General features: G+C 37.1%; 1 protein-coding gene across 2 annotated transcripts in view; it reads right to left on the bottom strand.

The window, feature by feature from the left end:
* ERBB4 (erb-b2 receptor tyrosine kinase 4) overlaps nt 1-18,513 on the bottom strand; it is a 1,141,529-nt gene that overhangs the window by 4,216 nt on the left and 1,118,800 nt on the right. For both annotated transcript variants that reach the window (XM_007524518.3, XM_007524517.3), the window contains exon 26: nt 355-402. In XM_007524518.3, coding sequence (XP_007524580.2) covers nt 355-402 — 48 coding nt within the window. The remainder of the gene's footprint in view (nt 1-354; nt 403-18,513) is intronic.

The following is an 18,513-nucleotide window of genomic DNA, read 5'->3' as shown; positions in this document are numbered from 1 at the left end:
AGGATTTCATGTTTTCCCACGATTGCCTATTTTTTTGATATATAAAGTTCAAAGTGAATTTTCATGATGAACTTAATTAATAATTGTATTATCAAGTCACCACAATTTTCACTTTTTAGTACATAACGTATAATCATGGAATTAATGATAACCTCTTCACCTAAGTATGTAACTTACAGGTTCAGGTAAATCCTTTAGGTAAAACCCATCTACAAAGGCAGCTACACAACATGAAGCAAATTCTTAACTCACTGTTGGCAAAGGCAAAATGAGAAAATCATGGGGAGACAAGAGAGGAAACATGGTAGAGACTGAAAACCCTGATAAGATGAAGGTTGATTATGAAATACTTACTCCTGACATGGGAGTGTAGGCAGGAGGAGGGCTGTGTCCAATTTCACTCTAATAGAAAAGAAAAATGGAATGATGGATATAATAAAAGGTAATGTGGATGAGAAACAAATAAAAAACAAATAAAAAAACAAAGGAAAAGAAAGTCACATGATTTGTATGAACCAAGGGGAAAGCATACGGAACAGTGATGTTTGCAACACAGTAAAACTTCTTGTACTCAGACTATCAGTGAGAATCTTCAACATTTAATTCAACTCCAGGAAAAAATTTATAAAAAATGTGACACTTTAAAATGTTTTAAAAATTAAGTTGATAATGAATAGGTTTCTGATTTGCCCTAGAAATAAATACAGAAATAACTATAAAGTTATTTATAGTCATAAATAACTATGACTATAAATGAGTAGCTCTTGTTTTTTTTTATATGTCAAATGACTGAAATGACCACATACTATATTACTTCTTTATTAAGAGGAATTTATCTAGAGGGAAATACAAGTGGATTTCAATTTGCTGAAGTTATGTTTGCTTATCAAGTTACCATATATATATATTTTGGACAATTTCAGCAAAAGGGTCAACTTAGCTTCTCTTTAAGAAATGACATACGTTGGGGGCCAGATGGTGGTGCACCTGGTTAAGCACACACACCACAGTGCGCAAGGACCTGTGTTCAAGCCCCTGGCCCCCACCTGCAGGGGAAAAGTTTTACAAGTGGTGAAGCAGGGCTGCAGATCTGTCTCTTTCTCTCTCTATCTCCCCCTCACCTAAATTTCTCTCTGTCTCTATACAATAACAAGTAAACTATAAAAAAGAAATTACACATGCTGTTTCTCTTTATAATTACATTTTTAAAGTCTAGAACTCATACAAAATCCATCCCTTTCCCTGGAAATGTGCTCTATGAACATTATTTTCTCTATGTATTCTGAATGAGTTAACATTAAACTTCAACAACAAAGAAAACAAAAAAAAACATATACAACTTTAGAATTTAATATTTCATCAGATGGTACAGGCAGCAGTGGAGAAAAAAAGAAGACAAAAATTTAAAGACCGTGTTTTTTGAAGTAGAGGGGGTTGTGTTTTGCTGAACCTTTTTTCTTAAGTAAAAAAAGTACTTCAATCACTTATCACTCCTTCATTAAATATACTCTTGAGAACTTAATGCATGTGTGCCAGACATTGGATAGAGATACAACAAATAAATCCAGTTGATTTTATAAAGTTTGGTTTCTCTCTCTCTCTTTTAAAAAGTTATTATTTTTTAGACTTTCACGCCTTAAGACTCCTAGGCCACAGGTATTTATTTATTTATTATTAGGTAAATACAGAGATAAATTGGGAGGGGAGGATATATATATATATATATATATGGAGGGGGGAAGAGACAGAGAGACGCCTTCAGCCCTGTTTCACCACAGGGATTGTGGAGCTTTCCCTCTGCAGATAGAGATCAGCAGCTTGAATCTGCGTCATTGCACACTGTAATGTGCGCACTTCACCAGGTGAGCCGCCGCCTGGCCCCTAAAGCTTGCTTTCTCTATTTTCTCTCTGGTTTTAAGTAAACAGAGAAGACTAAAATTAACCTTGAAGTCAACAGCATATTGAAAAGCTATGAAATCTCTCTACTTTATAGAATCATGAAAGCAATTTAAGAACATGGCCCCATGAAGATGAACTGTTTAATGTAAATTAATAAAAAAACTAGTAATAAGGGGACTGGGCGTTAGCACAGCGGGTTAAGCGCACGTGGCGCAAAGAGCAACGACCCACCTAAGGACCCCAGTTCTATCCCTGGCTCCCCACCTGCAGGGGAGTCACTTCACAGGCCATGAAGCAGGTCTTCAGGTGTCTATCTTTCTCTCCTCCTCTGTCTTCCCCTCTCTCCATTTCTCTGTCCTACCCAACAACGACAACATCATCATCAACAACAATAACTACAGCAATAAAACAACAAGGCTAACAAAAGGGAAAATAAAAAAAATAAAATAATAAATTCTTAAAAAAAACTAATAATAATATTTGGATAATGAACTTTTTCAATTCATTTCGCTTGTTGAATTAAGGAAGGATGAGTATCGCGCCAAAGTAAAAGATTCTGGGGTGGGGGTGGGTGGATGGGGAGAATACAGGTCCAAGAAGGATGACAGAGGACCTCATGGGGGTTGTATTGTTAGATGGGAAACTGTGGAATTTTATGCATGTACAAACTATTGTATTTAGTGTTGAATGTAAAACATTAATTTCCCAATAAAGAAATAAAAAAAAAGGAAGGATGAGTTCTGAAACTGTACAGTCAGTATAAATTCAGTTTCAATTCAAATTTTAAATCTGTACAAACTCAATCACATGACTATATAAAAGTATCACTTTCTTTTTCCTCTAATAACATTGAAGATTATGGTGAAGGAAGTTATAAATATATTTAACATGCGATGCATGGGAGGTGGCATCATACAATAGAAAAATTGTTTACATCTTATTAGAGAGACACAACAACAATCTTAGTTATGAGTAGTCAGCCCCAAAGCATCTCACATCCTCCTTTTCATTCATGATACCTTTAGCTTTCTACTGCAGAAAAAAAGGAAAATAGTATATATAATTTAATTCTGCAAGTTATGTACAGTCATAAATCTAAGTTATATTTGAAATTTAAATACTCTCATCTCCTAAATTAGAATTTTAAGTCAATCAAAATGTCTGTTACACATCAAAGAGATTTATCTAGCATATTAAAAATCTTCACCTAACTTGACCTTATTTAACATACACTTTACACATCTGTATTAAATTTCTACAGTTAAAGCACAGGAAATTTGGTAGTGCTAGAATTCTCACAATACTAGGAGGGGTCACTGACTTTTTCTGAGCTATACTATACAACTAAACTTTTCTTTTTTTAATATTTATTTATTTCTTCCCTTTTGTTGCCATTCTTGTTTTATTGTTGTAGTTATTGTGGTTGTTATTGATGTCGTTGTGGATAGGACAGAGAGAAATGGAGAGAGGAGGGGAAGACAGAGCGGAGGAGATAAAGACAGACACCCGCAGACCTGCTTCACGGCCTGTGAAGCGACTCCCCTACAAGTGGGGAGCCAGGGACTCGAACTGGGATCCTTTAGCCTGTTCTTGTGCTTTGCACCACCTGTGCTTAATCCACTGTGCTATTGCCCAGCTCCTACAACTAAACATTTCTTTTTTTTTTTTTTTCCTCCAGGGTTATTGCTGGGCTCGGTGCCTGCACCATGAATCCACCGCTCCTGGAGGCCATTTTTCCCCCCTTTTTGTTGCCCTAGTTGTTGCAGCCTCCTTGCGGTTATTATTGCCATTGTTGACATTGCTTTGTTGTTGGATAGGACAGAGAGAAATGGAGAGAGGAGGGGAAGACAGAGAGAGAGGGGGAGAGAAAGATAGACACCTGCAGACCTGCTTCACCGCCCGTGAAGCGACTCCCTGCAGGTGGGGAGCCGGGGGCTCGAACCGGGATCCTTACGCCGGTCCCTGCACTTTGCGCCAAGTGCGCTTAACCCACTGCGCCACCGCCCGACCCCCTAAACATTTCTTAAGATCACTCAAATGCAAAAACAAAATAAGACTGGGGTTAATTTATTTCAATTTTATGACTAAAAGGCAAGGTATTTCAAAATACTAATAATGACAAGTATTCCTATAACTGCTTGTCTTGGAAGATTTGCTGTACTGGTTAATGTTCCTTAGAATCATAGAATTTCAACCGAAGTAACTGCATTGACTACATTTTGTAAATTTTTTTTTAAATAATGACCAAAGAAATAATTCATGAGTTCTTCTTTATCAGGAAATACTGTGTTATCTGCATCTGTGATCTGGGCTAGACCTGTTGCCTGCACTTTTAACTAGACTTCATGAAGCTTTTGTTTCAAGACTTCAGGTAAAGCCATGCCATACTAGAACGCAACCACTGTCCCTGCTTGGACAAGTCTTTCAGTCAGCAGCCTACCACGTGTCTGTCTGGACATACTACTAGATACCAGCATAATAAAAGAAATGCAGTTATGCTTGTCCTAATTTTCAGCAAAAAAATGGGACGGGGTGCTAAGTAAAGCCCTCCTGGCACTTACTGTTTTTAGGATTAAAAAAAACCCTGAAACTGCTTTTATATTTGTTTCCATTTGCTTCTTTCTGTCCTTTTATTTATTTATTTATTTTCTGTTTTCTATGATAAAAAGCACCTCGTTCATTTCCCCCTGGAAGGGCAATGCAGCTACAAGAGAACATCTGTGAGGCTAATTAGCTGGGCTGGAAATGTGATATAATTGTTGTTTAAATATATTTAAATTACATGTTAATCACCATGTCACAATTTATAGGCTTTGAAAATAACTTTTTGTACTTGAGAGCCAAGCCAGATTTTACTTGTTTTTCTTTTTCTTCCTTTTTTTTTTTTTTTTTTTTTTGTTTTTATAGTAGTTTCCAAGAGCTCTTCTCATTCCCCACCCCATCTCTCCAATTGCCCACATGTGAATAGCTGAACTTTTAATATTGGAAAGAATGACAGCTGCGAGTAAATTGATCGAGTAAAAATTAAGCTCCTCTTAGAACAAGCTGGAGTGGCCTTGAAGCTCTAAGAACAAAGCAGTGCTCTCAGCTGAAAGACTTTTGTTTTTCATTATACCACTTTCTGCTGACCATCATAGTCCCTTTTGATGGAGCTTCAGGGAAGCAGCCCTGGGTGCATCTGTTCAATTAGCTGGAGAGAGGACTTATTGTCAGCAGGACAGAGATAGAAAGAGGTGAGATATGATGAACTGGCAAGTGATCTCTGGGAATGGTGGTGAGGAGCGTTTAAAGGTGATGGAGACAATCAAGTCTAATTTTGCAGCCATATTACTGGGACATTGTATATTCAGCAGAGAAGCAATTACAGAATTAACATCCACCTTCTGCACCCCATAATGATCCTGGATCCATGCTCCCAGAGCGATTAAGAATAGGAAAGCTTCCAATGAAATGAGAAATCTATAGGTTCCTGGTGGATACCCTCTTCTACATTCCAGCATCTGATGGTAGCCAAACTGCGCTCACCTTGATTGTCAGCACCTTGATGGACATTGTTTCTAACCAATCAGCTTATGCCATACCCAATTTAAAACTGATAAAAGCTGGGTCCTGGGGGACACGCCTCTGTAGGTCTGGTAGGATTCAGCCTGTAACCCATTAAGGTAAAATAAACTTAACTCCCTGCCCTCCGGATGTGAGGTCTCATTCTTTGGTTACTTTTGAGCTATATTATGGAATTTTTTATTACACCAAGGGAGGGATGGGATTCAGAGTTCTGGCGGTGGGAATTTTGTGGAATTGTACCCCTCTTATCCTATGGTCTTGTCAATATTTCCATTTTATAAATAAATTAAAAAGATAAAACAAATATATGATTGAATATTTTCCACTAAATAAATAAGTAATAAAGACCAGTGTAAGAAAATGCATCAAATGTAGTGTTCAAGGCACTTTCACCTATATTGTCTTACAGAATTTACTTTTCAGTTGGACAGTAAGGGTTAGACGATATACCTACATGTATAATATTTCTCACATGTGCACTGTTTTTGTATCATTACTGGCAAACTTAAGAGATATTAACTAGATGAACCATGACCTGTGACCTTTCTTAGACAAGTATATAAATGTAGCTTTTTAGGAAACAAAAACAATCCATATTTTATTATACATTACTGTCAATAATATATAATGTAATTCATGATATACATATATATTACTATATAATATGAAATTACTTCATTTTTAATATGGTAGGTAGCAAAATAAGTAAAATGTCTTTGTATTATGAGTAGCTCTTATAAGTTTATCGATTTCTCACAACTGAATCTAACATGTCAGTTTTTAAGATAAAATAATAATATTTTAAAATATTATTTATAGAGCAGCCAAAAGAAACAAGCAAAGTAGATCATATTACCAAAAAAAGTAAGGACTGTGAAAAGCTTTGAACCCGAGTAGCTGACTTATGTGCATGTACACGCACAACACATACACAATTGACACAATTAAAAAATATATATATTTGTAATTATTGTCATTTTCATTTATCTATTTGGCTTGATTATTGAGGGATTTTGAAGTTTTTCTCTATTCACAAAATACAAAATAATCCAATGAGATTGTAAAATATAATTAATTCTCTAATATTTCTCACTTACCCATCTCCCCATCTGCAGCGGAGTCACTTCACAGGCAGTGAAGCAGGTCTGCAGGTGTCTATCTTTCTCTCCCTCTCTCTGTCTTCCCCTCCTCTCTCTATTTATCTCTGCCCTATCCAACGACAACGACATCAATAACCACAATAATAACCACAACAACAATAAAACAAGGGCAACAAAAGGGGAAAAAAAAAAGCCTCCAGGAGCAGTGGATCCGTGGTGCAGGCACTGAGCCCCAGCAATAACCCTGGAGGCAAAAAGGAAAGAAAAATAAAAAAGAAAATGATATTAATTAACAATGTATTCATGTCCTTTGTCCTGTCTATTGATACTAAGGAAAGCTAAACCAGCCGTCTGCCATTGAGAGTGGTTTAGTGTAATACCTGAAGTTGTACATGAGACAAGACCACCAAGCACATGCCGATCATTTCTGAATGACTAGATTTCTTCCAGTAGTCAGACAGCCATATGAACCTCTCAGCCACAGGAGGGAGTGACTGGAACACATCTTCACGAATGACTCATGGCTTTTAATTTCTATTAGCTTGTTGTTGTGGAAGCTGATTTTTTTCCCCAAAAACAAACAAGACAAATAGGGAGCTAGGGACCAAGCCATAGCTCTAAATCCCCCCCCCACTGTGGTGGGGGTTGGGCTCAAATTTTGACCATTTGCATTGTACACAAGGTGTACTAGTAGTTAGCTCTCTTGCAGGTTCTGGGCCACTTCTTTTATTTATTTTTTAAATTTTAATTAATTAGTTAATTAATTAATTATTGGATAGAGACAAAGAAATGGAGAAAGGAGGGGAGAAAGAGAGGGAGAGATACAGAAAGATACCTGCAGCATTGCTTCACCACTCATGAAGCTTTCCCCCTGCAGGCAGGGACCAGGGGCTTGAATCTTCGTCCTTGTGCAGTGTAACATAAGAGCTTAAGCAAGTGCACCACCACCTGGCCCCAATATAAGATATTTTTATCCTTCTATAAAGCTATTTCTGGTTGATATAGAATTATATTATATATATTTATTACATATACTAGATTTCAATATATATATATGTGTGTGTGTGTGTGTGGGTGGAGAAAGTGAGAGAACACATATACACGTAAGCATATACACATTTACTATCTTACTAAAAGCAGAAATAGCCCTGAAGTGGAGGAGTTGATTTTGAATGAACAGAGAGCACAGAGATTCTTTTCTATGACAGGACTCTATCTTATAGATTTATTGTTCCTAGTACAAGGCTTCGTCAATAAATTCCTCTTTCTGCTTGGCTAAGGATAAGTAAGCTATTTTATCCCAGGGCAGCAATTCCTACACCCTTTGCACATATCAGTATAAAAAGTATATTCTCCTTTAAAATATTCATGACACAATGAGTTTATAACATGAAGCTGGAAATCCCTCCTCTTAAAACTACTTGTCTGCTTTAAGTCTCTGTTCATATTATGTGATGAAGTCAAAGAACATCATTAGCACAGTAAAAAAAAAAAGGCATAAAAATCCATGATTTTTATATCTGCTAAAATTCCCAGGTTTCACTCAAGATAAACAATGACAAATTTGTCATCCTTCTCAAGGTTTTATAATCTCTTCAACCTATTGCAGTTTCCAGATGTTTTGAGGTTTGGTTTTTTGCAACTTCAAGTTTATGATAATTTTCACAAGCTTGATATTTCCCTAATTATCTATTAGCAACCAGAGGAGAACATCTAGGAGACTCTTATTTCCATTTACAAATAGCATAGCCATTTATGTTTTTAAACTTATCCTTAAGAATATGCTGTTCTGGGAGTCTGGCAGTAACACGTACATGGCCCAAAGCGCAAGGACCATCATAAGGATCTCGGTTCAAGCCCCCGGATCCCCACCTGCAGGGGAGTCGCTTCACAAGCGGTGAAGCAGGTCTGCAGGTGTCTATCTTTCTCTTCCCCTCTGTCTTCCTATCCTCTTTCCATTTCTTTCTGTTCGATCCAGTAACAATGACATCAAAAACAACAACAATAAAACAAGGGCAACAAAAGGGAATCAATAAAAATAATTTTAAAAGAATCATCAGTTTCACTGCACTATGTTAAGCATCAAAATCAATTAATTGTCTTTATTATATCCAATTTCTTCCTCTTCTTCCTTCCTTTTTCTCTTTCTTCATTTCTCTCCTTTCTTTCTTTTTCTTCTTTTTCTTATCTTCTTGCTTGCTTTTCTGAGATGATTTTTTTTTTCAGATAGAGAAAGACAGAGATAACAATACAGAAAGATTGAAAGAGAACACAGTACGGAAGCTTCCTCTAGTGTCAGGAGATGAGGCTCAAACCTGAGTGGTGCACATGGGAATTCAGTACACTATCCATCCAGTAAGCTAGTCTACAGGACTATGTTCAGTTGCTTAAGTAGCCCAAGTGTCCAAGTAAATTCTAAAGAATATGGGAACATGTTTGCTTTCCTTTTACAAACTGTTAGTCCATTTGTTGACTTTGCTTTTAAACATTTTTCACATGTGGATACTGTTTTATAAAATGAGTGTTCTTCAATAAAGCACCATATATAAGATATTGACTTAAAAATATTTCCTTTAGTGGTTATGTGAAGTTATTTTTTTACTTAGTGAAATAGTAAATAGTGAAATATTCTATATGTCAACCTCCTCTCTAGCAATAATTCAAGCTTAGAAAAAATTATTAAAAATTTAGTAAAATAAAAATTATTATAGTATAATTATCTCTAAGGAATATATAGTAAAAATAACTTTCAATTTCACAAATAATTTTGTAATAAATTATAAAGTGTATGGCTTATAAAAAATGTACAATAAAACCCAAGACCCTGGGTCAGTTGGGAATATCAAAGGGACTGCAATGAGACAGGATTTAACTACTTTGGGAACCGACCAAATCACCAGAGCATCCAGAGACTGCAACTCTGCCCAGACCTCCAGCTCTACCCAGTTGAGAAACTTCTCTAAAGAACAAGGAATATCAAAGATCACCCAAGACTGCAACAAGAAGAGACTAGGACTACTTTGGAAACCAAACAAGTCACCAGTGAAAGAAAACACAAATAGCTTGTGGACAGAGGAGCCAAAGGAGAAATTCCTGGTGCTAAAGCCCGTATCTACTCCTGAACAGCTGCTAACAGTCTTGCAGTTTGCCAGTTGAGGAGCCACCTCCAGTCTGTTTTAGCAAAAAAAAAAAAAAAAAAAAAAAAAAAGACTGCTGAAGGGAGGAGAGGACTCCCTTAACACTCACCAAATGCAACTGTGAGTCTCCATTTGCTACTTCCCTCAGAGGCTGGAGCAGCAGGGAGGAGGCTCTGTGCTGACATGGGGAGGGGGGGGCAGAGAACTGACCAGGAAACTCAGGAGATCTACATTCCAGTGGTCTAGCAGTTGGGCTGTATACTGGAAGCCTTTCCACATTGTTCTCCTGATGAGAACATAGTAATTGCCTCAGAACCTACAGAATATAAACAGGCCTTGTTTAGAAACTGCAGGGCCCAACAGTACTGCCCAGCTTGACTCTGGCTGCTGGCAGAGCAGCTGAATTGAGCCCAGAGCTTTGGCTCCTTGGGGTATGAGAGTCTCTTTGCAAAACCCATGTGCTATCTCTTTCCCACCCTGCTTTATCTCTTGGTCAGGAGTGAGTGATTAAGCTAAAAAAACCTACTTATAGGTATAAAGCCCTCAGGCTACCATAGCCTACAGGGAAGAAAAAGAACAAAAGAGGCTTGAACATCCACTGTGCTTTAACTCAGGGATTAAGATAACATTGAAACAACTGTTAATTTCCACAACTGTGAGCTCTTTATCTTACTTAGACAAAGTCAATCCAGGAAAGTTGAGTGATAAGAGGACTGAAAAGGACTGAGAGAAGGACCTCCGGAACACACTATAATTGGATAAATGAACTAGGACAAAAGCCCGGCTAAAAGCCCCCCCCCCCCAAAAGGTAGAAAAACAGAAGAATGAGAGCAACATCCAAACTCTAGCTGAGGAATTAGTCACAGGAGTGAGGAAAGAGTTTGAAAGAATTGTTATCAGAAATGCAGAGACAACAAATTAGTCTATGAAAGAAAGCACTATCTCAAAGTAAATAGAGAGCTGAAAGCTGAAATAGTTGAGCTAAGAGCACAACTAGCTGAACAAGTTAAAGGAGTATCAGAAAAGGGTAACAAAATAGCTGAGCTACAGAAAACAACAGAGGGGAGAGAACAGAATAAATGAGGCAGAAAACAGAATTAGCAAGATTGAGGATGAATTAGAGAAAACTAAGAAGAGATATAAAAAAGATATTAAGAGATACTGAAAACAACCACAGAGACATATGGGACAACTTCAAAAGAAATAACAGGGGCTTGGGCAGTAGTTCAGCAGGTTATGCATACATGGCATGAAGGATAAGGACCAGTTCGAACCTCCATTTTCCCACCTGCAAGGAGGTCACTTAACAGGTGCTGAAGCAAGTCTGTAGATGGCTATCTTTATTCCCCTCCTCTCTCCATTTATCTCTGTCCTATTGAACAATAATGACATCAATCACAAGATTAATAATAGCCACAATAATGATAAAAAAAACAAGGGTAACAAAATGGAAAAAAAAAAGCCTCCAGAAGCAGTGGATTCATGGTGCAGGCACACTCCAGTAATAACCCTGGAGGCAAAGAATGAAAGAAACAAAGAAAGGAAGAAAGAAATAATATTCACATTATAGGTCTACCAGAGGAAGAAAGAGAGGGGTAGAAAGCATTCTGCAGGACATTATAGCTGAGAACTTCCCTACTCTAGACAATATAAAAGACATAAAGGTTCAAGAAGCCCAGAATTCCAGACAGAATTAACCCAGACTTAAAGACAGATCATATTCAGAATGAAAAGGAATAAGGATAAAGAAAGGATCCTGAAGGCTACAAGAGAAAAACAGAGTCACTTACAGAGAAAAACCCATATGATTAGCAGCAGATTTCTACTCACAAACACTACAGGCCAGAGGAGAATGGCAAGATATCTATTGAGTGCTCAATGAGAGAGGCTTTCAACCAAGACTAGTGTATCCTGCTAGACTGTCATTCAGACTAGATGGAGGCATAAAAACCTTCTCAGACAAGTAACAGTTGAAGAAATCAACTATCACCAAGCCTGACCTGAAAGAAGTTCTGAAAGATCTCCTATAAACAATCAGATCACCATAAACATGCCATATATCAGAACACTCTAAAAATCTACAACAATGGCATTATAATATCTTCAGTCTATGGTCAGTGGCCTGAATTGACCTATTCAAAGTCAGAGTAGGAAGATGGATCAGAAAAAACAACACAACCACATGTTGTCAGCAGGAATTCCACCTAATTCAACACGGCAAACACAGACACAAAGTGAAAGGATGGAAAGCTACCATACAAGCCAATGGACCACAAAAAAGGGTAGGAACAGTTATGTTCACATCTGACATGATAGACATTAAGATAAATAAAATTTAAGAAGATAGGGATGGACATTACTTAGTGCTCAGAGGATCAATCAATTACGAGGACTTAATGATTATCAACATCTATGCACCCAAAGAGAGTCCATCTAAATACATCAAACATCTACTGAAAGAGCTACAGCAATATATTAAAAGCAACACAGTAATAGTAGGGGACTTAAACACCCCACTCTCTCAACTTGACAGATCACCAAGGCAGAAAATCCAGAAACACATGAGGGAGCTAAATGAAGAGATAGATAAACTGGAACTATTGGACATTTTTAGAGTACTATGGTGATTTCACAGTCTTCAACCCATCTTGGATGGAGCTTGAAGAAATCATGTTCAGTGAAATAAGTCAGAAACAGAAGGATGTATATGGGATGATCTCACTCATAGGAAGAAGCTGATAAACAAGATCAAAAGAGAAAACATTAAGAAGAACTTGGACTGGAGTTGGTATATTGCACCAAATTAAAAGACTTTGGGGTAAGAGGGTGGCTGGGGGAGTTCAGGTCCTGGAACAGGTTGGCAGAGGACCTAGTGGGGGTTATATTGTTGTGTGGAAAACTGAGAAATGTTATGCATGTACAAACTATTGTATTTACTGTAAACAAAAAACCCATGGCCTAAAACATCTAGAAAAAAATTAACAATAAACATGTAGCACATATGTAAGGCAAAAAGTCACTCCCTGAGAAAACTATTTAAAATAATTCAATACAAGAGATGTCATATATTTTTGTTGAATAATGAAAAATAAATACTCATTGTAAAGAATACTCATTACAATACATGATTTTCTTAAAAAAAAGAAAAATTTTATTATATAGTCAAAATAAAAATGACATTATTTAGAGTAATCTCTCTTCTAGTATGTAGAAAATTAGGAAGGGCATAGTTTTTGCATTGGAAACTAGAATAAAAGTAACAGAAGAAATAAACTTTCAATTCCAGAGCTTGATTTTAGCATGTAGATTTCAATCACTTTCTTAAATGATGGTATCTGGCAACATAAAAATATTTAACATAAACATAGATAAGGCTTTCAGTGTTCATATACTTTATGTATATGCCAGGTTGGAAATAAATTTCAGCTATGCTGCTTACCAGATATAAAAAAGGAATTTGTAACAATCGTTGATTCGACCAACTACTGCTCTTTCTGCTACCAGGGGGCACAGCTGTTGCTGTACGTAAAAAGATTTCTAACAGTCCACCTGGAATTAGGACAGCTGGTTTGTGTGAGCTGATCTGAATAATGTACTGTGGATACTCTGGTATAGATACTGACAGAGCAAACAGCACATGGCTGTCCCACCAGCCCAGAGCAAACACCAGCTACATTTCACAGAAACAGGCTGGTATTTACAACTGATTTGAGCCAAAATGAATATCAGATTGAAGGCAACATCCCAAGGGGAAAAAGTTCTCAAAACCTATTTGTTGATCATAGTCTAAGCAGCTTTCACCATTTCGAAAACTCCCAGATATGCTGTTTGTTGCATACAAAAAGGGAAGAAGTATACTAAGAACTCTCCAATCTATCTATGAACCACTTTAGAATGTCCTAAGATAAAAAAAAATGGCCAATATTTATGTTTCCTCTTACACTGTTTTCTGCCAAAGTCAACCTACATTAGCCAGGATAATAGTTATAATTTCCTTTTGAGTTCTAAAATGGCTAACACTTTCATAAAAACTTGGAGTCAAAATCAATATTGGCCTCAAACTAGAGAATCTAATTTAAATTAGCTATTAATGCCAATCATCATCCAATCATATTTTATCTAGTTCCACCTATGATAACCAAGATAGCAAGTCACTTTATTTTTTTAATATTTATTTTTTTATTCTCTTTTGTTGCCCTTGTTGTTTTATTGTTGTAGTTATTGTTGTTATTACTTATGTCATTGTTGTTGGATAGGAGAGAAATGGAGAGAGGAGGGGAAGACAGAGGGGGAGTGAAAGGTAGACAGCTACAGACCTTCTTCAGCTCCTGTGAAGCCACTCCCCTGCAGGTGGGGAGCCAGGGGCTGGAACTGGGATCCTTAAGCTGGTCCTTGCACTTTGTGCCACATGCACTTAACCAGCTGTGCTACCGCCCGACTCCCCCAGGTTACTTCCTTTAAAAAAATATTCTTTTTTAAAATTAATTTTATTTATTTATTGGATAGAAACAGCCAGAAATTGAGAGGGAAGCGGGACATAGAGAGGAAGAGACAGAGAGACACCTGCAGCCCTGATGAATTCACCACTCGCAAAGCTTTCCCCCTGCAGGTGGGGACCAGGGGCTCAAACTCTGATCCTTGCACATTATAACATGTGCACTCAACCATGTAAGCCACAACCTGGCCCCAAAAGAGACTTTCTACAAGGTTTTACAGGTGGTTACAATGAAGTAAAGATCAATAAGGCCTAATTAGAAAACTGTTTTCATGGCTCAATGTTAGGAGAAAAAAAAAATTGGTTTCTTTCAAAATCTGCCAGAGTCAAATGCAACCCAAGAAAAACTCGAAAGCATTTCCTCACTGTAGCTGACTTCATTTCACATCCACTATTTACTGTTGCCTAAAGGACCTCAGGGCCTGTATTTTCTGGTCCTTGCTATAGAATGTGCAATTCTACTATCTTCCTACCAAAGATGGGCTGTTCTTAAAGAGGAACTCACTCTCAGATACATTCTAACTTACCTATACTAGTAATTTTATCTTTCCTTCAGACATTCAGTTTTAGACAGGCTAGAAAGGTTCCATTTAGTTTAATGTGAGGAATGTTATCATTTTGCTATTAGTGGATCCTAACGCTCCACCTCTGTATCACTGAACTACACTGAGGCCCAATGTACGCCTATGTAATTAATTAACTGTTGACCTGGTATCACCACTGGGATGTTCCCTTACAGTTCAATTGTCACATTTCTAAAATTGCAATTAACATGTCATTTTCTTTTTTCTTTTCTTCGGGTAACTTAAACCTTTATTAAAAACATAACATGTTAGGGCATGAAATAGAGGAGAGAGAGAAAGAGAGAGAAGAGGAGAGGAGAGGGGAGAGGGGAGAAGGGAGAGGGGGAAGGGGAGAAGAGAGAGGAGAGAGGGGAGAGAGAGAGACAGAGAGAGAGAAAATGAATTGGGACTCAGTTACAGGCTTGATGGTCACCTGGTGGTCCAGAAAAAGAGCAAGCAACTATCAGATTCCGAGCTTTAAACTCAAAACATTGCCTCTGCCTCCCAAGCCACACCTCCAACCACCTCCATCTCTGAGTGGTCCCTCCCCCCTCAGCATTACAGCCACACCTCCAACCACTCCCATCTCTGGGTGGTCCCTCCTCTCTGAGCATTCCAGCCACACCTGTAACCTCTCTCACTTCTGAGTGGTCCACCCCCCCCCCCAGCATTCCAGCCACACCTGCAAGCACTCCCTCATCTGAGTGGTCCTTAGCCCCCCATCATTGCAGCCAACATGCCATTTTCTTACACCACATCAAATGTTATGATCTTTCTTGGCTTGGCCAATGGTACTGACAGTTTATCTATCTGCAAGTCAAATATCTAAAAGTCTTTGATTTCTGTTTCATTCTTCATATAGATGTATCCTAGGTCTACCCACTTGAAAACATTAAAGCCTCAAGAACCAAGCAATTTCTCCATCTTCACTAACTTAATCACATTAGTTGTGATTAATAAGAATGCAATTTATCATAGGGTCAATGAAATATTAATGATAATTATGCTAATAGAAATAAAATATAACATTTTTGATATATTTATTATGATATAGTTTTTTTCATAATTTGACTTTATTGTTGTATTTTTGTTGTTGCCAGGACTTTGTGCATACCTGGTTTCAATATTCCAGGGCAACTTATTTTCAGAGAAAGACAGACAGATACCACCGCACCAGAGATTTTCCTAATGTAGAAACTCCATGTGATGTGCTAAGGGCTCCAACCTGGGCCCCACATGTATGGCAAGTCAGGAGACTAACCAAGTATGCTATCATTGCTTGACAACAATGCTGTAAAAACTTTATGAGTGGTTTTATTGACCACCCCACCCCCACCCCAACACACATTTTTCTTTGCATTGAAACTTTTGTTGACTCTGGCCCTTGACAATTTCTCCAGCCTCATCTGATCCCAGTTCCTTCTCATAAGTCTCAAAAACATTCTACCAAGAGTTACTATGATGGTTGATTCTCTACTCTTTCTCCACACCTTTGCTCTAGCATCATTTGTTTCCCCATCCACTTTCTTGAGTCTTTGTCTTAATGACATGGTATCCTCATGAAAAGTTGTCATTGCCATGGCTGCATTTACTTGTTGATTAAAATGTACTTATTACAATCCTACTATATGCCCCCATACTAGCCATTTATCAACTGTATTGCGTTTGGTAACTTCATTAGTATGTCTTCTTCCTTAAACTGAGCCAATTTAGAAGAGGACTTACTTTAACTTACAATCATATTCCTGATTCCCAGCACAGACTTGGGACAAGAAGATGATGAATCCTCAGTATAGGTATACTGAATCAAAGGATCAATGATAGAAATATAGGTTAAGCCCAAGAACGTTTTCACAGAGGAGAATCTCAGGGATGCTGTCTAGTCCATCAGTTGTGCCTTTTTCTTTCATATGTATATATGAAAGTATATATATATTCTTTAAAATATATATATTTCTATAATGTATATATTTATGTTCTTGAAACTAAAGTCTCATTATTAAAGTAGTAAACAAAGTATTCCTAAGAGAAGTCAGAGAGTAGAGTGTAAACTTCATCATGCATAATAACCCAGGTTACAACACAACATTGGAGTACTACGCATGGCAGTCTCCTGAACAGTGAGAGAACTGAGGTATAGTGTCTCTCTTTCTCTGTATTTCTTTCACCAAATATCTCTCTACATCTATGACAATATAGTGTTGAGAATGAACATTTTCTCATAATAAAGTGATTTATTAAAAAACTCAGAGAGGGAAAGAGAAAGATCTGATATGCTTAACATACATGGGATTTTAGTAGTCCTTAAGTTGTATAGTATGCACGTCTTACTCTGCAGATACTCAGGGAAGATACCAAAACTAAAAATTAATCCCAATGTGATTATATGAATATTAGAGTTCATATAGTATACTCTGTGTCTCTGTCACTCCGTTCTTATTTCTGGACATATTATTTGAATCTTAATTCTGAAAGCAGAAAAATATGTTGTATTATTAAAAATAGAAAATGGTTCCAAATGCAATGAATAACTAACTATAAAACATCAGGATTCTATCAAATCCATGACAACATTCCCTTGAGACACTGATACAGTCCCTAAAGCTTTGGAGGTCAAGGAAACCAGGTTTTCTTCCTTAAGAATATAAATGCTAACTAAGAACAACAGACATGCAGACATGAGTGTAAAATGTATGTAGACAGATGTAAAATATACTTTTACCTTATAAGATAAACAGTAAATTCCTGTATCCATTTTTTAAATGCTATATTACATCTGCCTACCCTTCCAGAGAGCAGGGTAGTAGTGTATAACACAGGCACCATAGAGAAGGACCACTTTATATTTCTCAAAAAACATCTTTCGATACTCATGATTAGAAATGAATGAAATTTAAGTTACAAATAACTGAAATTCTAAATAAAACTCAAGGACTGTGTGTCTCTAAGAAAGATCTGGGAGTGCTTAATTGAGGATGAACACTGCCACCCAATAGCACTGCTGTGTTACTTAGTTTTCCTCAGAATTTAGTTTCTTCATCTGTAAAAAGGGACCAATAATTTTCATCCTACATATTGTATGAGTTTTAACGGTTAATATTAATTTTAAATACTTTTGATAAAACAGTGCATTGAACAAATGTGCAGCATAGTGTCTTACCTACTAAGAAAAAACATAAAACTGAATGCTTAATTTTCAATACATCACTGACACAAAGCCCGTATGTCACACAAATGCAGCAAAGCAAATATGTATATATAGGATATCAGGATAAAAGCATTGATTGGCTGCATCTTTATCTGTGTGTAGTTACTCTGAAAAAATTTTAATTACATAGTTAATTTTAAATTAGTAAAAATGTTGGTGCTACTGATGTAAGTAAAACAGTGAGAAATAATGTGCAAGATATTTCAGGCACATAGATTAATGCATTCAGGCACATTTATTAATGCACTGAAAGAATTGCAAGACATTTCTTTCTGACTTAGCTGACTTAACATAATTCCTTCTAGCTCTGTCCAAGATGGGTCAGATAAGGTGGGCTCATTGTTCTTAATAGCTGCATAGTATTCCATTGTGTATATGTACCACAGCTTTCTCAGCCACTCATCTGCTGTTGGGCACCTGGGTTCCTTCCAGGTTTTCGCTATTATGAATTGTGCTGCTATGAACATAGATGTACACACATCTTTTTGGTTGGGCATTATGGAATCCTTGGGGTATATCCCCAGGAGAGGAATTACTGGTTCATATG

The sequence above is a fragment of the Erinaceus europaeus genome, chromosome 7 (assembly GCF_950295315.1).
Source record: "Erinaceus europaeus chromosome 7, mEriEur2.1, whole genome shotgun sequence".
Taxonomy (NCBI): domain Eukaryota; kingdom Metazoa; phylum Chordata; class Mammalia; order Eulipotyphla; family Erinaceidae; genus Erinaceus; species Erinaceus europaeus.
The sequence above is the reverse complement of the archived record's forward strand: the minus strand, read 5'-3'. Positions and strand labels throughout refer to the sequence as shown.